Source organism: Ustilaginoidea virens, chromosome 6, assembly GCF_000687475.1.
Source record: "Ustilaginoidea virens chromosome 6, complete sequence".
NCBI lineage: Eukaryota > Fungi > Ascomycota > Sordariomycetes > Hypocreales > Clavicipitaceae > Ustilaginoidea > Ustilaginoidea virens.
This window is the reverse complement of record NC_057321.1, coordinates 2,007,146-2,030,065: the sequence shown is the minus strand read 5'-3', so window position 1 is coordinate 2,030,065 and position 22,920 is coordinate 2,007,146. Positions and strand designations below refer to the sequence as shown.

At 54.3% G+C, this 22,920-nt stretch overlaps 7 protein-coding genes across 7 annotated transcripts; 3 read left to right on the top strand and 4 right to left on the bottom strand.

Moving 5' to 3' along the window:
* Positions 1-16: 16 nt before the first annotated feature.
* On the bottom strand, positions 17-771 carry UV8b_07455 (uncharacterized protein; the record flags this gene model as incomplete). The annotated part of the gene is made up of 3 exons (XM_043144952.1): positions 17-190; positions 414-529; positions 660-771. The coding sequence occupies 3 exons, from the start codon at positions 769-771 to the stop codon at positions 17-19; spliced, it is 402 nt and encodes a 133-aa protein (XP_043000887.1).
* Positions 772-2,238: 1,467 nt separating this feature from the next.
* UV8b_07454 (uncharacterized protein) lies at positions 2,239-3,805 on the top strand (the record flags this gene model as incomplete). The annotated part of the gene is made up of 3 exons (XM_043144951.1): positions 2,239-2,584; positions 2,675-2,848; positions 2,922-3,805. The coding sequence occupies 3 exons, from the start codon at positions 2,239-2,241 to the stop codon at positions 3,803-3,805; spliced, it is 1,404 nt and encodes a 467-aa protein (XP_043000886.1).
* A 1,142-nt stretch (positions 3,806-4,947) lies between these two features.
* On the top strand, positions 4,948-7,266 carry UV8b_07453 (uncharacterized protein; the record flags this gene model as incomplete). Its single annotated transcript, XM_043144950.1, has 2 exons — positions 4,948-7,021; positions 7,145-7,266. The coding sequence occupies 2 exons, from the start codon at positions 4,948-4,950 to the stop codon at positions 7,264-7,266; spliced, it is 2,196 nt and encodes a 731-aa protein (XP_043000885.1).
* A 1,145-nt stretch (positions 7,267-8,411) lies between these two features.
* On the bottom strand, positions 8,412-10,707 carry UV8b_07452 (uncharacterized protein; the record flags this gene model as incomplete). The annotated part of the gene is made up of 7 exons (XM_043144949.1): positions 8,412-8,800; positions 8,913-9,173; positions 9,250-9,456; positions 9,560-9,644; positions 9,751-9,824; positions 9,976-10,288; positions 10,672-10,707. 7 exons carry the CDS (start codon positions 10,705-10,707, stop codon positions 8,412-8,414), a joined length of 1,365 nt encoding a protein of 454 aa, XP_043000884.1.
* Positions 10,708-13,178: 2,471 nt separating this feature from the next.
* Positions 13,179-16,347, bottom strand: UV8b_07451 (uncharacterized protein; the record flags this gene model as incomplete). Its single annotated transcript, XM_043144948.1, has 2 exons — positions 13,179-13,452; positions 13,694-16,347. 2 exons carry the CDS (start codon positions 16,345-16,347, stop codon positions 13,179-13,181), a joined length of 2,928 nt encoding a protein of 975 aa, XP_043000883.1.
* A 2,035-nt stretch (positions 16,348-18,382) lies between these two features.
* Positions 18,383-19,457, top strand: UV8b_07450 (uncharacterized protein; the record flags this gene model as incomplete). The annotated part of the gene is made up of 3 exons (XM_043144947.1): positions 18,383-18,621; positions 18,838-19,005; positions 19,139-19,457. The coding sequence occupies 3 exons, from the start codon at positions 18,383-18,385 to the stop codon at positions 19,455-19,457; spliced, it is 726 nt and encodes a 241-aa protein (XP_043000882.1).
* A 2,477-nt stretch (positions 19,458-21,934) lies between these two features.
* UV8b_07449 (uncharacterized protein) lies at positions 21,935-22,715 on the bottom strand (the record flags this gene model as incomplete). Its single annotated transcript, XM_043144946.1, has 6 exons — positions 21,935-22,075; positions 22,130-22,217; positions 22,282-22,345; positions 22,422-22,517; positions 22,571-22,608; positions 22,678-22,715. 6 exons carry the CDS (start codon positions 22,713-22,715, stop codon positions 21,935-21,937), a joined length of 465 nt encoding a protein of 154 aa, XP_043000881.1.
* Positions 22,716-22,920: the final 205 nt, after the last annotated feature.

The following is a 22,920-nucleotide window of genomic DNA, read 5'->3' as shown; positions in this document are numbered from 1 at the left end:
CCCTTCCAACGCCACGTTACTTGCTACCGCCTCCAAACCATCCTGAGATGCCGCTCTTAGCCTTGGCAGCGCCGTCCTCCACCGTCTTGTCAAACTTGTCCACGGCCTTGATGGCCTCCGCCTTGGCGTCTTTGACATATGCTTCCGTCTGGCTTTTCACTTTTTCCGCTTTTCTGTCGGCCTCGGACAACTGCGAGTTTACCCGAGTTAGCTTGTGGCAAGGCTCTGCAACGACTCACGGAAACCATGTCCGGGGAGCTTTGCAGCATCTGATGGGCCTCTGACCTAGCAGGCTGGGGGGAAGGGGGTTGATGATGTTGCAACGGGCGACTACGTCTACTTTGGGCAGCCGTGAACAATGACACACACACACACACACACGAACGCAGGCATTAAAAAAAGGCCCAACGTACCGCTTTGTCAATCTTGGCACCAGCCTCGGCGCCATAGGCCTTACCCTCCTTCTCATATATCGAACTGCTACCAGGAAGGGCGTCCTTGACCTTGGCAGAGGCCTTGTGAACGTCGCCTGTGGTGGTGGTGTTAGAGGATCATTGCCTCTTTGCGAAAGTCACGAAAGTTACGCTTGGGGAAGAAGCCCGGTGCTGGGGCTGCGCGTCGAACTGGAAGGCAGGGGGGGGGATGACGACAGCACGTACTCTCGAACTTGTTTTCGGCGGCCTTGGGGCTGCCTCCAGCACTGTACAGGTAGTACCCGACGCCGCCTGCGGCACCGAGGCCGAGGATGAGAGGCATGCGCGACTTGGACATGATGTGCGGTTTGGCGGTGGGGGGGAGGCGGGCGGCAGACGCAAAGAGGTCACTGGGAGGAAGCGAAATTGAAGCTTTTCACGATGGAAACGTGATGGGGGAGAAGAAGGGTTTTGTTTTCCCGAGGTGGTTGGAGGAGAGAAGAACGGGCTTGGAAGGACAGCGGATTGGAAGAGAGAAGGGGGGGGGGGGGGGGGGGCCGGGTGCAAGCCAAGGTCATATCAGTGGTCATCTTGGCTGGGAACCTGGGAACTACTTGGCAATACCGGTCCTTGGTGATGTGGAGGAGAGCGTGTTGCGTCATGGATGGGAAATGGCATGTCCAGGCATGTTTCCGGCAAGTTGCGTGCCAGCCTTTACCTGACTGCAGCTACCTAAGGTAAGCTGTTTGGGTGCGGGGGGCCAGGCCCGACGGGGTGGTGCAGCAGCTTGGCGGAGCGAGCAGTTGAGCACAGTGTTGCTCCATGACGTAGATTGAACGGTGGGGCGCTGGACATTTAGCGGCTGGGAGCGCTGTCGACGTGCCATCATCAACAACAACAACAACAACAACAACGGTGAGGCTGAGGTGGGGTCAATGCCATCACGTGCTGCGCACTATCCGTCGTCGGGAGCCCGCGCCGACTTGCCGTGCTGCTGGCAAGAGCAACATTCCAACTTCGCCGTGCCAGCACAAGCTCGCTCAGCCGCTGCAGCCGCTGCAGCAACTGCAGCAACTGCAGCAACTGCAGCAACTGCCTAAATTAATTAAATTGCGGGATACTACCATGCCAACGACCGGCAGTCTTGCGCAGGAGCCCTGGGCTGGTTTGGATCCAGCTTTGGGGCGCTGACGGGTGAGCTTCGTCGGAAGCGTAAACTCTGAGCAAGTAAGAAGTCAAGTCAGTCATGTCGGTGTTGGGGACTGCTCCTGCCTCGCCTCGAGCACTTGGCTTCCGCCAGAGTGGACCTGCTTGTTTGATGGATCCCATGTCATCCGTCGTCACCTTGCCGCACTGTGGCTCGGCACACGATTGGCCAGCCCGTGCTCCATGTTAGCAACCAGCTCCTCCAGAGTCCATCAATATGTGGTTTGCATGAATTTGGCGACTTGCTGCGTGCATCCTGTTTTATATCCTCGTCCTGTTTCGGCTCCGGAGTGTCTGGCTGTTTCGTTGTATTCTTCGCTCGGCCGCCAGCCCTGTTTCAACCTCTCTCTCTGTTCTTGTCAAACTCCTCTGCAACCCCCTTGCAGCTTCGCAACTAATTTGCTCAGCATCATCCCGACGCCGTTGGGAGACGACCGCCTCGGCTGCACTACACTTGCTTCACCCCAGTGCTCAGCGCCGCAAGGACCCTCCTCTCGGTGAGGTTGGCCACTTCGGCTCTCTTGGCGTGACACATGCATGACACCTTGAATCTTATTACTCCCATCGTCTCCGTCTAAACCCATGCTGGGCCCATCATGCTCATGAATTCGTCCTGGCAATGGTGAAAGTCCGGACTTCTCGCCGGGTCGCTGGCCTTAAACCGGGCGATTACGACCACGAGATCGACCTGGTCAATCACGACGAGGCCGAGAATGGCTGCATAACGGCATCTGCTACCAATTCTGGGAGCTGCTCCAGTACAGCGCCGTTGGCGGCCCCGACGGACGAAAACGAGCCCGCTGCAATCTCGCCTGGCCGCGACTCTGTCCAAGGCATCGCGGGCAACGCTTCTCACGAACACCAAGGCGACCGGCCCCCAAACGTGCTGGAACAGGATGGAGGCCGCCTAGAGCCGCGAGCCTCCCCCAATCACCCGTCGACGCAACCTTGCATCGAAATCCGAGGTAGAACTGATCCTCATGCGTGCCCAGATCATTTTGCACGCAATGACTCAAACACAATGCGAACGGCTAACCGAACCCCAAACCATGCAGCTGCAACCCCAGATGTGTTCGCCGATCCCGTACACCGAATAGTACCCAAACGCCCGCGCGAAATCCGCGAGACTGCCATCGACATTCTCTACGAAAACGAACGAGGCGGCTTCCTGTGTGGCGTCGCATTGTTTTCAGCCAAAGCCCTCGGCGGCCTTGACCCTCCGGCGTGGAGTGAGTGCTCGCGACCCACGATGAGAGCCCCCTGTGCTTGAGTTGGGGACATGGTTAACCACCGCTTTTGCAGCTAATGCATACCATAAGCCATCGCCCACAAACAGACACACGGCAACAGTGCCAGATCCATCATGGGAATGGGTTTGGCCCGAGTGGCGCATCAACTACCAAGAAGGTGTCGACGAGGGGGGCTGGGAGTATTCATTCGCCTTTTCAAAAGTATTCTCTTGGCACGAGGCAAAGTGGTGGAACTCGTTTGTGCGGAGACGTGCTTGGATTCGGAAGCGGGCCAAGAGGAAAACCACACCTACCTGCTCGCCTGGCGACATTTCCAACGCTGACTACTTTACTATACGACCAGCGTCCTACCGCAGTACCTGTCCGTCCAAGGCAAGCCTGGCTAGCAGCCGTGTTCCCAGTAGGTCCAGCATGAGGCAAAAGTCTAGCAAGGCAGTGGGGGTGGGGGAGGAGGAGGAGGAACCTCTGGAGATTGAGGATATAGACACCTTACTGCACGTTTTGAGCTCGACCCGGATCGACCGGGAGAAGAGGGAGGCTGTTGAGAACTACCTCGATCATGCGGTAGACCTGAGCTCCCTCCAGGACGCGATACATGAAATCATGGCCATTTTTGTTTTCCAGGCATCTCGAAAGCAGCTGCTCGCTCATTTGATGCGCAGGTATGACGAGACTGTGGGCAAATTGGAGCAACAAGGCAACCAAGACGACAAACATCTTATGCAACGAAAAGAGGCGCTCGAAGCCGCCACGAAGCACGCAGACGAGGAAGTCAGCAGGCTTGCCTACTGGAGCGACGTCAAGAAGATGGCCGAGAGAGGCGAGCTTAGGTTGTCGCTGGACAAAGACCCTGGATGGTATGATGAGCATCCTGGCCTAGACCGCAGCGGACCTAGTGAGCCAAGGAAGGGCAAGCTGCCTGGCTTCGAGGCCTAGTGACACTCATTTTCCTGCGCCATCAGAACAGAGACTTGCCCTGTGGCGTCGTATTCAATGATGGCTCTTTTTGTTCTTACTTTTTTTTTTTTGGGTTGTTGGTTTCTGGACGGCTGGTTGGTGTGAGCATGCCATCGTTGGCCGATGCCTATTTGTGACATGGCTAACTGAACTGGGACTCGGGAGAATTGCCCATCCGCTTTCTGGCTGCCTTTGCGTATCTGGGGTTTGGTTTTGGCGTACATGGGAGATGACTTGCAACCTTGGTTCTGCTTTGGCCTCAACTCGAGCATAGCATAGCGCATGGCGAATAATTTGACATGGGAGAAGACATGACGGGTCCGGGCGACACTGCGAGCGGCCAATAAATAGATGTACTTGGGCGGGCATGCCAATGACTCTGCATGAACGAAGCAATGACCAAGAGCAATAGCCATAACTGACCAGTGCTACTCAGACTTGCGCCATCCTCTCAGCCACCAGCTGTGATTTTATCGTATGCCATTGGGCTGTTTGTGCCTTTTTTGCGTCACATGTCTGCGAATTTGTTGACATGGCACCTTTCGGTGACGTTGAAGGAGGGAAGTATTGATCGAAACAGGGTTATCAATGCAATTTATCATGGCAGTTTACCATGGCAGTTTATCAATGCAGTTTCTCAACGCAGTTTATCAATGCAGTTTGTCAATGCAGTTTATCAAAGCAGTTTATCGAGGCATGAGTAGTCGTTGGTAGGTGATGAGCACGTGACGGGTGGGAACCCCGCGAAACTGGCGAGACTTGGGAAATTTCCCGTCTTTCCTCTCGCTCGGCAAAACATGCATCTCACCATGAGACAGGCCTGATGACCAATGTCCCTGGGGGTCAAGTCAACATGGTGGACTGCGTCCCCGCGCTGCACCATCTTCAGAGCGTTCCCGCCTGGGACTTGCCATCCCCCCCCCCGGCAACAAAGTCCCCTCGTGCTCCGAAACCCCCTTCAACGACACCAGCACGTCGAGACTGTGCAGCAACGGACGCAGAATCACGACTCGACGCCGCCCGCTGCAGTCACCGCATCCCGCGATGCGTCGGCAGATGCTGAGCCACGCCCACAAGCGCTGGCCTCGGCGGCACAGGCCAAGAACGCAAGAAACAGGTCGATGCGCGACATGTTCCGCCGCGACTCGGGGGCCATCTCGCAAGCCGTTGCCAAGAAGCAAAACTCGCCGTATGTGCCCAGCATCCGGACGTACCCGTCTCCCGCAGCCACCGAGTCAAGCCGGCTCCGGTCGGCCAAGATTGCCCGCGTGCAGGTCGGGCTCGACATGGTCTGGAAGAAGCACCGGCAACAGGTTCCCGACTGGACAGAAACGTTCAACCTGCTCAAGCGGATAACGCCAAAGGGGAGCGAGAGGCCGAGGATGGCCGCCGTGAGGGTTGTGCTGCCTCCTTCGTGGGACGTTGCGCTGCGGAGCAAGCGGATCCAGTTCTTGGACGCGACGACGGGGCTGGCGGCCAAGCTGCGAGTGTCTGCGGACCGTCACAGCCCGTGTGCGCTTGTGGTGCGAGGCGACAGCGCGGTCTTGGCCAAGGCTGCAGACGAGCTGACCAGGCTAGGCCCGGAGGTGGAGATATTCGAGCTCGGCGAGGTAGCCGCACTCGACTACAAGACGAAACGCCTGTGGCCGTCGGTCCAAGAGGGTGGCCCCTCGGGAGGGCCGCCCGCCATGGGCGAGGACGGCAGCAGCGGCGGCGGCGGCGGCGTGGACGATGACGACGGCAGCAGCCGCGTCTGGATACACGAGGAGACGAACCACTACTGGGTGGACCGGCCGTACGAGCAGACGCCGAGACCAAAGACGTGGTCGAGGGATTCGTTTGAGGCCTACGTCACCGCCCTCGCCTGCGGGCAGCTGCGGCCGCACCTGGCCATGAAGCACTACAAGCAGCCGCGGCGAGACGGCAAGCTCGTCGACACGGACGGGATTCGGATCCGACTGATCCTGAGGGCCTTTGCCGACCCTGCGGCCCGCGAGTGCGTCACGCCCCCTGCCCTCAAGAGGGCCATCTCCTTCCTGGCGCAAAAGGGGGGCCACCGAGCCGCCGGGGAGTACCTGTTCACGCGCGCGGAGGAGTGGGGGCTGCCCATGGACACGGAGATGTTCAACATGGTGCTCGACGGCTACGTGTCCAAGCGAGACGCGGCCTTTTTCCACCGGACCCTGCAGAAGATGGAGCACCGCTACTTTGCCGCCGACGCGGCCACCTGGCTGCGCTTCCTGCGGCTGGTCCAGCGCGACGACGAGCGGCGGCAGATCATCGCGGCCATGTACGAGCTCGGCCTGCTGGGAGCCGCGGCCACGCGCCGGGCCATCGCGCGGGTCATGGCGAGCTCCGACGCGTACGCCGCCTTCAAGGCGGGCAAAAGCCCCGAGAGGTTCATGGCCGACCAGGTCCTGCGCTACGGCGCCGACTGGCTCGCCGGCGAAGCGGCGACGGCGAGCAGCGTCATGACGGAGCTTCTACGCTTCAACCACGAGCCCGGCTCGCAGCTGGGCCCGCTGCAGCTCATCCTGGACGGCCAGCGCGGCGGCGGCGACGGCGACGGCAAGCTGCAGGACATGCGGGTCGTCCACGCCGTGCTGGACGCGTGCCTCGAGAACCGGGACTTTTCCACCGCCGTCTGGGTGCTGTCGTACATGCACCAGCACTCGCCGTGCCAGCCCGACGCCGAGACGTACCGCCGGCTGACGAGCCTGGCCATCGCCGCCGGGTGCCCCTCGTCCCTCGGCGTCCTCTTCTTCTACGGCGCCCTGGGCCGGCACCTCCGCGGCCCGGTCCGCAAGCCGCTGCGGGACGTGCTCCTCGCCCGGCTCATGGGCAGGTCCCCCGTGCACATCTTCTCGAGCCACATGGCGCGGCTGCTGCGCGCCAGCAAGGTCGCCCACGAGACGGCCGCCGTCGCCGGCGCCGAGTGGGCCATCCTGCGCACCTGCCACGGCTACGTGCCCGTCCGCGGGCTCGCCGCCGCCCTCGAGACCACCTGGCGCACCATGGACCGCCCGCGCCTGTGGCACGCGCGGCGCTTCGCCGGCCGCGACGGCGCCCACCTCGCCATGCCGGCGCTGGCCGTCAAGCTGCGCCATGCCGAGGGCCGTCTGCCCAGCAAGCTGGTGCACCTGGACGCGGCCTTTGAGCCGGGCGACATGATCCGGCGGCGGGAGCCGGACGGGCGTGAGCCGGACGGGCGCGGCGCCCAGGCAACCGGCGCCCCGGACCAGACTTGATGGCTTGGAACGTTGGGCGACAACAAGCAAGTGCCTGGACCGTCTCTTTTTTTTTCTCACTCGGCTTCAGATCTACCTTGCACTCGGTGCCACCGCTTTGTCCTCGGCAACACCAAGCACCACTGCCTGAATTCGTGCTTGTACTCGGCTTTGGAGCCACTTCGCCCTCGGCAGATACTAGGCACTGCCTGAATTATCCTTTTGCTCGGCTCCATCACTTCGCCCTCGGCAGATACTAGGCACTGCCTGAATTATCCTTTTGCTCGGCTCCATCACTTCGCTCTCGGCAGATACTAGGCACTGCCTGAACTATCCTTTTGCTCGGCTCCATCACTTCGCTCTCGGCACCACCAAGCACCGCCTACACTCATCCTCTTACTCGGCTCCATCACTTCGCCCTCGGCACCACCAAGCCCCCCTTCCGCCACCTCCTCGTCACCACACAGCCGTCCGTCCGTCCGCACCCATCCCCCATACCTGTACAAATAGTCTTTGATACCCAATACAACCCGTCTGTACAATAAACCCCCCCCAAGAATGACCGACCACCTGATTGTCGTGACCCCGTCCCGGTGAATGTGGCCACACGTCCTGCCCTCCCCCGGCGGTGACTCGGCCTCGACCACCCAAGGAATAAACCCCCTCCCCCCCCGCAGCAAACAAATCACGGGCCAAGAAACCTCGAGTCAAATCGTACGACGAAACCCCCGGTGCCCAATGCCCCTTGATGCGGATTCGGATCACGGCCTGCAGAGGGCATCTGTCCGCCAACTCGTTGACTCGTTTGTTGCCCTGCCCCCCCCCAAAAAAAGAAGAAAAAAACTTGGGTTCTTTGGCCTTGCTTTCAATTGACAACACGCCCAGGCGACACAAGACACAAATTGCCAAGAGGACAAGCGAGCATGAAATGGGGAACAGCATTTGTCTAATCGCCCAAGCCTAACCCTTTGAGCCTCTCAAAGATGCAACCCATACAACCACACGGTTTCGCTCGCATACAAAACACACCCACCATGTCTGTTTCCATCCTCCCCGCGTCCTCGTCCTCGTGCTCCCACCCCCGTGCCCGCGCGTTATATAAAAACCTGTAGTTGAAGAAGAGGTAAAGGGGGAAAAGGTGCCAAGCCAAGAACAATGACATGGGAAATAGAATTAAGGAGGGCAAAAAAAAAAAAAAAAAAAAAAAAACAGGAGATAACGCAACCCAGGTTATAAAAAAAAAAGAAGCAAGAAAAGCAAGAAAAAAAAAGAAGTAGAGGCGACATGCGCGCCGTCGCTTCTTCCACACCCAACTTCTTCCATGCCAAAAACCCGGGTTCGAAATGCTAAAGGACCACCTATTCCTTCTTACCATCGTCGGAGGTCGGTTCGGCCTTGGTCCCCTGGTTCTGGTCCTGCTGCCCGGCTTCAGCCACTGAGTTTGCCTTGCTGCCTTTGCCAGTCGCCGGCTGAGCCTCCGAGTCTTGCTTCGATTCGACGGCTCCGTTGTCGGTCGAGGACAGCTTGTTCTTGGACACTTGACTCTCGAGGTCTTTGTCCTCGTCGGCGTTATCGAACATTTCGGTATCATCTGAATCGGTGAGAACCTCTGTGCCATCGCCGAGAAAGATGATTCGACCTCGGTACCCACCAACGCCGAAGCTCTTGCCTTGTTTCTCCGCATCCATCTCATAGCCGCTGTCGCTATCCTCGTAATTGTGGTGGACTCCGGGACCGCGGAACTCCGCTGATAAAGGAAATGATGGGGGTCAGCTTCAAGATTTTTGCCGTTCGCCCAAAGGAGGCGCACAAGACCACACGAGGATCCGGTCTTGCTCGAACTTGGGGCTATGCCGTACCATACTCCGGGGGGGCGCAAGGGCCATCCCCTTCGGCGACTCTTCTGGCGATTTCATGGTACCACTCCTCCTTGGTCTTGCCGTTGAGAAATCCAACGATACACATCGTCATGTTGTCGCAGCCGACACCTCCGGTTTCCGAGTTGGAGGCCAAGCAGTTGTCCATCATGTTTTCACAGATCTTGTGTAGCTCCTGCTGTGCCGCAATGCCCCTTCTCACAAACTCGACGACAGCTTGCGAGGATTGACAATCCCAAATGCCTAGATGAACGTCTAATAAGATGCGGTCCTACGCCATGAAACGGTTGACATATCTTCTTTGGGGGAAAGGGCTCACCGTCGCAAGCCAAGATCAAGAACTCATCCTCGTCAGTGAGCTCGTGCTCCTCAACATCCGGGAATGCCGTGACGATCTGCTGCTCGGGGGGCAACTCGGCACTTTTTTTGAACTCAAAATCTCCAATGGCGCGAGACAGGGCTAGGTTTCCGTTGACGCGACCAAAGTCGACGAAACCGCCGGCGGCGGTTATACGGCTCTTTTCGTCTGCGAACAATTGGTAAAAAGGAAAAGAGGCTTGTTAGTGAGCAGTTCATAGGGGCAAAAGAGACCCAAAGGAAGGGCTAAACCGCTTGGTGATGCAACAAACTTTCAAGTTGTGGCTTATGGTCCTGAGACATTGGTTTTGCGCGGCCCTTGATGCCCAACACTGCTCGAGAGTCACCCGCGTTGGCCTAAAGGATGAGGTTTGTCAGTGACGAGACCTGTGATTTAGACCATAAGTGCGCCGTTGCTGGATGGATTGTAGGACGGTCCGAATAAGGGAGCTTTTGAACATACGACATAGACCTTGTTTCCAGCGATCAAGCTGACACAAGCAGTGCAACCCGAAACCTCTTCCTCGTACTTGGGGTCTATAACCGAGACAGGCAAAGATTAGTTTTTGAGTGTAGAGAGACGGATTCATCAACCGAGGTTCAGATACCGACTGCCGGAGCATCCATCCAAAAAAAAAAAGAGGTGCAGGAAAAAACCAAAAAAAAAGGTAGTCATCAAACGTCATACCATTGAGAATGGCTCGGTCAGTGGCAAGGAAACCATCCTTCAGTCCCTGCGCATAATCGCCAGATCTGAAAGTATCTTGCTTCAGGATGATTTTATGCATGTTTTCGCCTGTAAATAACGCTACTTTGTCACCGCCGTGACCGTCGAATACGCCGAAGAAGGAGAGTCTGGAGGGATGAATCTTGGCATCAAGGCTGATACCCTGGCTGGCGAGGTCGAGCACGGTAGTATGCGCGTCCTCCATGCTGATGCGCCAGCCCTGCATGGCGGATACACCAAAGACGAGTCTATCATCCTGACCCTTGTCTGAAGTCTAAAGGAATTCCAGAATTTCAGGGTCAGCAAGCTTGTTCCTGTCGCGATGTCTCGCCGGGATTGTATGAGGCGGGAGGGAGAGGAGGAAATCGTGGGGGAGACGGCTCTTGGTCGGATCTGCTGGCTGGCCATCACGCGACGCCACTCCATAGACTCGGGATAATCGAATCGAATGGAGGAGGGTCACGGGCTTTGGCGGGGGGGGGGGGGGGGGGGGGAGCAGGAGGGAGGGTGGAGGGGAAGCTGAAACACGACGCACCACGAGACATGGTTTTGAAGCATTGCAGGAATATTCAGCAGCGAGGACCGCGTCCGAGGGAGGGGAAGCAGAGGTTTTCGCGGCGCAAGAGAGGCAAGATACGGACGGAGGGGACGACGAACCTTTTCGACAACGGGCTCCGAGAGCGTTTGGCCCATGGCAGCGAGACGTGGGCAGTAGCAGAGCTACTGCGTACAAAATACCCGGAAGTGGGAGGAAGGGAGATGGAAAGACCCCAAAAAAAAGCGTGTATATATATAGTGTATATATATGGGGGGTGGGGGAAGATATGACTGGGTGTCTGCGGGAAGCAGCAAAGGGCAATACGAGTATGGGCTCCTCTCTGGCGACAAAGATAAAAAGGCACCAGACGCTGAGGGGCAGAACTATTTGGAGGTTGTGTGGTTAGAACTTTGGGGGAGATGAGAGGGGGGGGGGGATGCGCGGCGCGCGGAACCGCAGAGCACGTCTGGTTGGACTTGGGGAATATGGGGCGCGGGGGACAGAGGGGACAGAGTTCTGCTCAGGATTCTTGTTAGTGCATGTGCCGGTCGCTGGGTGCGGTCAATGGCCCGCCCTTGGAAGCAAGCAAGCAAGCTGGGGGCTGGGACGTGGTGAGGCGAGGCGAGGCGAGGCGCGGTGCGGTTTGGTGGGTTGCGGGCTGCGGGTTGCTGGTTGCCACTGAGCAGCATTCGAAAAATCCAAAATCCCAAGTCGTGAGTTGTTGACATCAGAGAGGGCAGGCGAGACAGGCTAGGCCAGGCCAGGCAAGGCCAGGCAAAGGCAAGGCAAGGCAAGGCAAGGCAAAGGCAAGGCAGGGCAAGTGGACAACTGGGCAAGAACCTGGAAGCGGCGGGGTACGGTACGGGCGCTTTGGTGTCGCTTGCCGCTACTCTGCAATTAGTAACCACCAACAACCACCAACCAACAAACTACATGTACCATTGCATTGACCTTGTGTCTGGCACATTACGCGCTGCCTGCCGTCTGCCGTCTGCCGTCTGCAGTCTGGCTTGGTCTGTTGAGTTTGGTCTGTTGCCGTCCGTTGACGACGTATCGAGTGAGCTGCCTGCACTTACTTGCACCTTTTTTATTATTTTTTTTTTCCGCACGGGCAGATCGCGGGACAGGGCAGCGCGCGCGGCTTGGCTCATTGGCCCCTTTGCGGGGGCTCTGCCCGCTGGCATTTGTTGAAGTGCCCTCGCTGGCAGAAGGCGCGCTGGGCATGGGCAAGTGGTGACGATGCCCCCCTCAGCGCCACCACCCAGGGGCCAGGGTCCCCCGAGTTCAACTCCCGAATGCCCTCCCTCCACTGACCGGCTGGGCCGTTGGGATTTGACTCTGCCTTCGGACTTTACAGAGTTCCACTTCCATTGTACACGCAGACCCAACCTCCCTCCGCGCAGCGTGCTCCAGGCTTCCAGCCCGTCATTCGCAAATATTCAGATTCCGGGCCAGGGGAAACAATAGGAAAGGGGCGCGGGAAGACGGGGGGGGGTCGCCGCAGTTGCAGTGCTAGTTGGGCCACCCCATTACCGCACCCGCATGCGTCAGCAGCCCTCGTCAGCCCTCGGTCAAACTCAACAGCATCACCAACATCACCCACCACCTTACCTCGCCAGCAAACCAAACTCGTCGCCCGCTATTCACCGCCGATCCCCCACGGCAAGAGCAGAGCGGCGCCAGAGTCTCGTCATCCCCTCGTCCTGTCGCGCAAAAGGTCAGGCAAAGAAGGTCAAGTGAACGACCTCGTGCCTCGACTCCGTGTCACCGTACCGAGCACACGTCCCGACATGCACAGCTCGCAAGGCTGAAGCGATGCCTGTCCTGTTCTGTGCTTCAGAAAAATCTTGCAACCCCTTGCCGGCTTTGCTGCCGCCCCTTCCCGTTCCGGAAATCTGGGGCACAGCTCACAGCCCGGGTATTCCAAAAAAGAGTTCTTGTTGATGGTGTGCTGCCTGCAGGGAAAAAAATTTTCCAGCTGTGGCTGTGGATTTCCTTTTTCCCAATTTTTTTTTTTCCTTGGCCCTGGGGCAGCCCGCTACTTTTTGTCCGTTGCTTATGTACATAAGGTACCTCCTACCTTGTGCTACGTGTTCCTACGGCGGTAATGCCTGCGTACTGCGCTGCGCACTGTGCATCTTTAGTCGCCGTGTGTGTTTCTGACGCCGCCACGTCCTCGAAAGCATGAACATGGTGCGCTTACCGCGGCATCGGCAATCTCTGCCCGCCCGGGGGAATCGACGCAACTCTCGTTCAAGCAGTCTGTCTGTCAACATCTGGAGATTCATGCGTGGGACGGATGCCCCGTCGGGTGTGTACCTCCCTGCGCATGCAAGCAAATAAAACGGGGAATAAACCCTAGGTTTATACTTTTTGTCAGTGCGTCACGCGCACGATATGGCCTTTTGGATGTGGCGGACCCCGATCCAGGTAAGGCTCACTCAATCTGGTGCTACATGGCCCACTGGCTGATGGTGATCAACAAGTCTACAAGTCTAGCCGCCTACAAGCGGCAGTTCGACGCGCCAAGCAAGCTCACGAGACCTTGTGAGAAGTGACATGTGCTAAAGCAGCCCACGCTGGCCACGCACTGGCGGGGTTTTCCGGATCAAGTCATACTATGTATCTATATATAAGCTGCCGACTCCCATCTATCCAGTCCATCGCCGGCCTCGTCCAGATTTCCTGTCGTTGACTTGTCTGTTCCGGTGCAGCCATCTATTTGCAAGGTCTGTCTACATGCGCCGGATAGGTACAAGCCAAGCCGGGACTGAAATTGAGCCCTAATAATAATAAAGTCATGTTCCCTGCCTCGGAAAAAGTTTTGGCAAACAGCATCACTCACCAGCATCTCCATTTGTGCAACCAGGCAGCTCATTAGATTAGATATAGCATTGCGTCTACAAATTATATGACAAGTTGCCCTGTTATCTTTGTGGACATCGCCTCGAGTGGAAAAAGGAATACCTGGGCCGCTCGCTCATACCTGGCCAAGTGCGCCGATAAAAATGCAGAAATACACAGATAAATGCCGCCTTCTTCCCCTCTATTTCCTTATCTTTTCTTTTTCTTCTCTCTTTCATCTTGAAAAGTAAAGAAACAGAAAGAAAATATAAAAGAAAAAAAAAACCCCGTCGTTACAGAAACACCTTGAAGCTTCCTTCAGACATCTTGGCCGAGTGCTCTCGTAGCCAATCCCCACCTGCCTCATCTCCCCTTCTACCAGACATGTGAGAGTCGAGGTCGCTCATACCGCTCAGTTTGGAGGCGGTTGTGACAGACGGGTCTAGCAGCCCTGATGTAGCTGAAGAGTGCGTCTCATTACCCAGTTGGTCAGGCATATTCAGCTCCAACCTGGTGTCTTCGCGCTCGCCAGGCTTGGCGCCATCGCGAGCTGTACCTCGTCGCAACGCATGCAACAGCGACTCGTCTTCGACATCCTTGTGCGAGCGTTCAGCCTTGGTAGGACTGAGTCTGCCGATGATTCTCCAATTTTCCGAGGATGTAAAGGACACATCCGTCACGGCACTCTTTCCACCTGAAGAGCCAACGGGCCGTGAGTTCGACAGGACCAAGGGACTAGGCCTTTGCAATTCAGGTAAATTCTCTCCTGATTCATTTTCGTTGAGTGTAATCCAGTTTGATTCCGACGACGCGTCGCCCCTGGCAGTGGAACCAGTCGTCCATTTGCTAAGTGCTGGCGTGTTTGCGTGATCGGCATCCGCCAAGTGAGGTAATACCATCGAGCTGGATGTCGCTGTCGAGCAGTCACCCGCGCTATTACATGAGGGAGGGGATTGATGTGATTTGGAGTGAAAAAGGGGCGGTGTCGGCTGTACAAAGGGGAACTCATTCAGAGTCGGCAGTAGCATGTCTAATGCCGGCTCCCCTCTGTGAGTTGCCAGGTCCGCACCGGGAAAGACCTGGCGTGTCGACTTGGAGCGAGTAAAATCGGAATGGTTGCTGTCACTCCTTTCCGTACTGTCATGTCCTTCAATCGTTATCCACGACTGCCTTCCGTCCTCGCTGGAAACGCCGCTTGTGTTATGGCTTGTGGTTGTTCTTGTCGCGTCGACCATAACGCTTTGCGCTATCTCGGAAGAAGAGAAATGACCAAAAGTTTCCGAACTTGGCCTTCGTGACGACATGGGAGAATGGCCGTCCGCCAACGCGGATTTAGCAGGTTTGGTCAATATCATCTCTGTATGTACAACCGCGCCATCATGGATGCGGGCCCCCTCTGGCACTGGTTGATCGGGACCGTTGGCTGGGGGAATAACGGGTATCGGGCTTGAAATCTTGGAACGAAACTTGCTGCCGAGGTAGGTGTTTCTCGCTCGTCGCCGACGACAATAGCGAATCAGTATCGCAAGCAGAATGGCCACGAAGATTGTTGGAATGATTGTGGCGGCTAGAATCTTGCCCGTACTCAGGCGGCTTGACTGATTTCGTGCATTATCTGGGGCTGGACCATCTGTTCTGGTAGCAGTGGATGTAGAAGTCGATGATGAAGAACTCTGAGTGAAGGTGCTTGTGGCTCCATCCGGCGCCAGAAAGGTGACATTGACCACTTCTTTTTCTTCAAGATTGAAGCTCCTGGAAGAAGCATCAATGGACAGCTGGAACCCTCCCCTTGAAGTTTTGGGAATAGGACCGGACAGTTTCAGACCGTCAACTTTAAGCCAATCCTCACTTGGATTGGTTGACACTTTAACGGTCACGTCGCTGGGATCCTTCAAGTACTGGCTAAGATCGAGGTCGAACTCACTTCCCGGTCGTATGACCAAGTCTCCCAAAGTCGTACCAAATATATTAGTAGCCACACTAACAAGGACCAAGACGTCGAGGTTATCTGAGAAGCTATCCTTGAAAGTAATGGTAAAGTTATTTGCATGGCTGCTGTTATTGGGGGTTCCTCGGAGCTTCCAGGTCTTGTCGTCGAATGACAGCCAAGTCGGCATGTCCTTGACGACCACGGTCAAGTCCCCTGCCGATACTGGCTTGCCGTCAAGCTTGATTGCATTCTGCAGACCGTCATAGTTGACCTCCGAGCCGCGAGAGGCATTTACCATCAGAATAGGTTGGAAAGTAGTGAGCTTATGGCTACCAACCACTATTGAGAACATCAATGAGCAAGCGGAGAAGCCGACAATGTCGGAAGCAACAAGACTGAAGTCGAATGTCTGCGGAGGTTGTATAAGCGATTCGACAGGTGGTGTCCGCCCACTCAATGTCAGCGACGCTGGGTCGAACTTGGCCCATGCTGGCAAGGGACTGCCGTTTCCCGAGACTGCGTAATAGTTGAGAGATGTTTCTCCAAAGGTTTTTGGGTCAAACGAGTATTTGAAGTCGGCGGAAGGATATGATAAGATGGAGGATGGAGCAGAGAAGTTTCCAAAGTGGGCCATTTGCTTCTCAATGGGAATTACAACTTGAGGGGCAGGCTGCCGGGAGACGACAAGGGTCGCATTCATAGACGTAGCTCCAGTTCTGTCAGTGGCGATGATTTCAGCTATCTGGCCAACAACTTGGCCAGGCGAAACATCTCCCTCTTTCGGCGTTCCGTACAAACGCCTTCCTCCGCTGTCAATGGACAACCAGCCGGGATGGTCCCCCAAAGAGTAAGTAATATTCGAGTCGGATCGGAAGGTGTAAGGAGAAAAGGAATAGGAAAAGAACTCGTTTATTCTCGCCGCAAGTGGCAGCTGTGCGTTGAACGGGAAAGAAGCTGTCGGTTGGCATATCGCGAGCTGAGTAAGAGGCAGCAATGCCACAACTGCCAGCCGTGAAGGCATCACGACACAATATCACCGCACCTTCCTAGGTGCAGCTTTTCATGAATTCGGTGAAATGTGTCACGTCGCGAGAGTCGTGTATGACTTACTGCAAGGTAGCAGACCGCACAGGAGAACGTGCCGACAAAGATGGAAAGAGGGAAAGAGGAGAACAAGATTGGCCGGGACCAAAAACGCAATCTTGGGATAGTCATCTTGAAGACTCTCTACGGATACTTACCCCTTCATTCCATACATAATTCAGTCGTGGGGTCATTGTGCGGCCCGAATTACCCATGAACAGCTTCGCGCTGGTGGAGTCTCGACGACACATATTGAATGTGATGAGAAGCGCGTGTCTCGAACCGCGAGTCTTGTCTGGAACTGACTTGTAGGAAGCTAATGCGTTGCATACTAGGCGAAGCGAGGGCCATGAGTTAGTGCCATCTTAGAAATCTGGCATTCCAGAGGAATAGCTCGTCGATGGGGACGGTAGAAAGCGAGCCAAGTCCACATAAACTGATGAACAAAAGAGTTTGCCGTTTACTCAATCCGGCCTCCGAGTCAGGCGAATCGCATCGCAGGTTCAACATAAAACCATCAAATCTTTCTTTTTGACCTCGCTCGGAGAAGCGGCTTGAGCTGGATGAAGCTGCAGCAGCTTCGTGAACGGCACCAATTCGACTAATTGGCCTCGAGGTATGATTTGCGAGGGTTGTTTCTCAAGCAAGGGATGGTTGGCCGCTATGGTTCTCCCTAGTTAAGGCAGTGGAAATTGGCTAGGTCCAGGGAACAGCTATCAAGAAATGGGGCCCGGTGGTGGATTGCAGTGCCAAAAATCCAATTCCAATAAAGTTATATTGTCGAGTGATGGTGAGCTCTTTCTTTTGGCTCAGTTCGACAAAAGGCGCTTCAACTTGTATCGGGGCCTTTGGCGTAGAGACGAAGACTCAGGCTAAGATGTCGGAGAAATTGTCGTGGTTCTAGCAGCGAAAGTCCACAAAAAGGGATGTAAAAGCTTGGAGACAACATGGTCAAATCTCTGGGATGTCTACTGGGTACGGAGTAGAGCCAATGGAGGCATATCAGGCAACCGTCCTCGACCGCCCACGATCCTAAAGACAATTGAGAAGGCCGCGTAAGATGTCATTACTTACCAGGCACTCTGTAGGTATTTGATGGGCTGGATTTCACTAGGCTTCAAGTGGATCTGCGTTCATTGGTAAGGGAGCTTGTAGAACTCGGCTCAAAAGGGTGATTTTAAGGGATAAAAAACCAGTATCCAGGGCATTGTGGAACCTTTTTTTTTTTCTCGAAGTTCATCTCATCATGGCCGCCGTAATCTTGAAGCTGGAATTCCTTGTGCTCGGAGGATAACCGACAGGCAGCTCTGAAAGTTTCTGTATACGACCCGTTGCCAGTCTCAGATTTACTTACTGTCAGTAGATTAGGTAAGGCGATGGACAGCAAGGGGGATCCCTGGATTCTGGAAGTTCCCTCCCGCGAGTTAGCTTGCATCCATGTTCGCTATGCTATACGTTAGGACTCTCGATTAGCTACCTGCTCGCGAGCGCCAATCTGAATGCCTGGAATCATTTGTCCAATTCATCATTAAATCGTAAGACGATTTCACATCATCACCGCCTCACACGCGAGAGTTCTACCATGGTTGCCATATCTTGTCAGATTACTGTAGACACCTACCCAGTCCCCACTGCATACCAGCCTCCTACCTGGTACGTTTCAAGTTCCCACGTGCGGGTCTGAAGTCTGAACCCTGGTTTCCATGGACGTGATTTCCGGGCTAAAGAATTTGATCTTTCCGGTCGACGGACATGGCATACAAACTAGAGCAACGACTATAGTCATTTGTCAGCTGCCACTCCTGCCCGTCGAACCCACTTCCAGCGGTGCTGCCACCGAAATCCTCTTCAGATCGACCACAACCTGGAAACAATTCGGACGCGTGCTTCCCGTGAGGGCAAAAGCAAAGGGCATAAGATAGATACAGCTGCGGCGGATGAACTTGGAGACATTCATATAGCTCACTCGACTTATGAGCCGCTCACCTTCACCGACGCTCGACCCGGTCGCAGTGAGCGAGGACTTGACCCCTCTTCCAAGCCTGAAACAAGCGGGCAACACACGCATCGATTTTGATGGCCAACTCGCTGAGCCACTAGAGTATCATGAAGATGTACGGACGGGCTGCGGCGGCCAGACATGGCCAGCTGGATTAGTGCTTGGGAAGCACATGCTGCGTTATCATAAAGATGAAATGCGCAATGCGAGAATGTAAGAGCCTCCTTGATGTCTTTGCACTAGACTGCAGGTATAGCTTTGCTTTTCACTGCGGACGGCGATGCATGTCCACCACTCGCACGGAGAGATGGGGTATTGTGTCATGTCGAACGGCGAAGAGCGACGCGAGTTGCGGATATTCGCTCACCGCTGACCATGGCTCAGATTGATGAGACAAGAAACCAACTGACTTGATTTTCAACACTATAGATTGGAGCTTGGAGCTGGTGGAGGACTCGTGGGGCTTGCAGTGGCATTGGGCTGTGGCGAAGAGTGCGAATTACTCGTGACTGATCAGCAAGAAATGCTGGAGCTCATGGAAACCAACATTCGTCTGAATAAGCTCGAGGGCAGAGCGAAGGCGTTGGTGCTGAACTGGTATGCCCTCTCCCTCCTACGCGATTTCAAGGCTCCGTCTGAAGCGTGACGAGCAAGGCTCCTGCAGTGAGCAGCCTCTCTTGGATACCATCTTGCTCTCGGCTGACCTGTCTTGCCGGGCTACCATTTGCAGGGGCGAAACCCTTCCCGAAGCAGTCAGGACGCAGAAACCAAACATTGTCTTGGCCGCAGAGTGCGTCTACTTTGAACCGGCCTTTCCTTTACTCATGCAGACGCTCAAGGATTTGTTTGTGTTGAACGAGGATGCTGTCGTGTATTTCTGCTTCAAGAAGCGTAGAAGGGCTGATATGCAGTTTGTCAAGTCTGCCAAAAAGGCGTTTCACGTTGAAGAGATTTTCGACCAAGACCGATCAGTATTTCAGCGCCAGGCATTGTTCCTCTTTTCCTTTAAAAGCAAGCCAAGAATAAAACAAGGCGGCTGTCGGAGGTGACGGAGGAGGCCTGCCATTATCACGACTTTTGCCCGCGCGATGGCCTTGCAACCTGTCAAAATTGGCGTTCAACGAAAGTTTCATCACAGACTATGATCCTATCGCAGAATATAATACCCAATAGAGTCACACATTGTGTGGCGTCACACTTTTGGTGCAACAGATCCCCCCCTTCTCTCATAAGTCATCCGTATCGCGAGGCGTTACCCAGTGCGCCAGGCGCGATCTGGGCCTTTGAGTACGTATGTATGTATGTACATTTACGTGTGAGAAGCTGTGAAGAGGTGTACTTATCATGGGGCGCGTTGCGCTATGAATTAGTGCCGTTTCCCGCTGTTTCACACCTGTGGCATCGGCCCCCGCAATTTCCTATAAAAGTATGTAATGCTACATACATGTACTGTAGCTTTCTTTGCGCCTCTTCGTAGTCATCAAACGAAGCCACTTAACTTTAAACATGTATGCCAAGAAGGTGACGAGTTGCAGGCAATGCCTCCCAACACCACAGCTGGAACTTGTATAATTACCGGCTTAGACCACCTCCATGGGCAATATCGAGGTTGTTAATAACTACAATACTTCAGTTCCTTGCAAAACTCTCTTGTATCCGCAAAAGCCCTAATCATTAGCAATGCATCTCCTGCGCTCTATTATCGCCCTCGCCACCCTCCTGTCGCCCCTTACCATGGCTGTTCATTATTATCTCCAAGAATATATCGCCGAAGCCCACCTTCCCCGATTTATAGCCTTTATGGAGATGACAAGGGCTGAAGGTCTCTGGACTCGTGCCGCTTTTGACCGGAGGAAACAAACGATTACTTTTCGAGTTATGAGGGATAATAACTACCTTTACTCTACGGCCTTTCACTGTAATGAAGACGCCGAGGAGTATTTTACAACGCCATACGGGTTAGCTTTTGATTCAAGCAGGCCGCGGAAGGGTCAGAAGGGTTCCAAGGTTTCGAAGGTTTCGAAGGGTCGGAACTAGTGATAACTAGGCAGCCGTAGGCTGGAATAAATCGCTGCGCGAGGAAATAGATTGCTCTTTACACAGACTGGTAAATGCGTTTTAAAAAGAAAACGCATAGGTGACTAATAAATGGGGTGGATAATTGCTCTTAATCTATTCTTTCCAAGACGTGCAATATCCAGCGCTATATGTAGACGGAGTATATGTTCCCTTTGCAGTAACTTATCCTCGGGCAACTCCTTCCGGGTACGATATATATACCGCGATAGCAGCAGGCTGACATATCGGCTATTTACAGCAGACCATCGGCAGGACACTCCCAATGTAACAACATCTTCGTCAATGGCAAAGGATACTATTTCTATCACTGGGCTACTTAACCATCATAAACCCTATAGCAACCATGTACGCCGCAGCGTGAGCCATCTTCCTGGCCGCCGCATCCCCAGCAGCGGCGCAGGGCTACGCGCTCGGGAAACGCAATATCTGCGTTAAACACGGTGCGGTGTCCTGGGATCCGCCGATGTTACATTAAGGGGCTGAAGATGTCTGCTACATGGCGAAAAATAAGGGGCCCCGAGTATGCTTATAAGAACGATACCACCGTGAAACCTCCTCTGGTTTTGACCATCAAGCCAAACCCTCTGTTGCGCCGGCATCATTGGATATGCCTGGTATGATAGGGTTATACAAAGTGGCGGCACTGATTGTAGATATTCCAGTCCAATGGAGGCGAACTTCAATCTGAAAATCGCTGAAGTCCAGGGTGATACTACATTATTTGATGTTACTGTACTCGGAAATCCCCAGTTGGACACGTCATCATTCCCAGGAAGGTATTTCTTCAAGGCATTCCAAGTTTATATGCACGTCATGTCTAGAAAGACTACAGAGTAACTGTGACGGGAGAGGGAAATTGTCATGGACGGGTATGACATGGGTGGGGCCTTCATAGGTGGTTGTGGCTACTAAGGTAGCTTCCTACCTGTTGGAAGGGGGGGACTGTCCTTGTTTGTATCGGTTGTAATTGACTGTCCTTACTGTAATGGTTGTGGTTGAATAGAGACCCCCAGGTCGAACTTGACGATCCGGAACGCCGGTTGAGTCGATATATCAATTGCGCCACTGCAAAGGGGGACGCGCTCCCGCTACTAATTAGTTTTAGGAACTCGTAGAATAGTATTACTGGTGACCATTCGATGTATTAATATCGCGCGCGCGCCCTACCTATAACTAGGGACCTCGAGTCGGTTCTTCTTATCTGGTCAAAACAGTACATCAAGACATGCGATGAGCCAATTATGCTGCCAGATTGGAGATAACATGTCATTCCGGAGACTTCATGTTGCTGGCCTTATTCCCATGTCCAAGACATGACTTGGCGCGAATTTGCATGCACACCTCGATAAGCTGCGCCACCGTCCGAGTAATTGTAATACTTCGATTATCAGTTGTGACCGAACTTCAAATTTGCCCAAAGTGCCGAACCTACGGCCATTGTCCCCATTCAAATTGGCTTGATTTTGAAGTGGAGGGCTATGAGACTGAAAACGAGCGCTTTGAGATCTTGCACCAGATAATAGAATACACGAAGTCCTTCAGGATCCGCTGATTCTGTTACATCGACCAGGGATCCGATTTTTGCGGTCTATATCTAGTCAGTTTTGTGGCAGAAAGTTCACATATTAATTATTCGGCAAACCTCAAACGATATGTGGTCATGTCCAAGTCTGATTTCCAATTCTTGTCGACCATCCTTGTTCTTCTGCGGCCACTTGGAGTCATCCTCTCTAATTTCCCGTCAGCTCTGGACAGAGTACAAAATTCAACATTGTCATTGGGAGTTCGTCTTACTTGATGATTTCGCTTGTTTTGACAATGCGCTTGATTTCGTCCACAATAGCTGAGCTCACACACACTGGTATATGTATTAACCACCAGGCTGTTTCAAAGACCGCAGGTCAATCAGAACAGTCACGATATCTTGGACGTACTCTCCTTACGAATCAAACTGTCGTTCCTGTAATTGGAATTGTTGGCATATCTCGCAACCGCACTTCGACCATCACCAACTACTCTGAAATCAAACTCTGCCAACCATGAGCTTTTCGAAAACTATTCGATCGAGAGTAAGCTCACTCACCAAGAAATTCATGGCCGAACCGGCCCATGTGTCCCGAACTCATTGAAGGTCTACGTTAGTTGTCGGGGCGAGCGAGGTGCGCAAAAGTTCCACAAAGGACTACTCACTAGTATCGGAGATAAAAAGGTTCGCTCGAAGAAGACATACCGGCTATCAGGGTGCAACTATTCGATCTGACACTTGAGTTTCGACGTCGACGTCAACCGAGCGCCGGACCAAAGGATAAATCAATCCAATTTCTTACCTAAGCAGCGGAATCCCACTCTCTTACACGTGACAGTGCCGTCTCAGCCACCCCACTTTGCTAACTGCCACCTATTACCAGAAATATGGAGGCTTAGTTGTCAGGG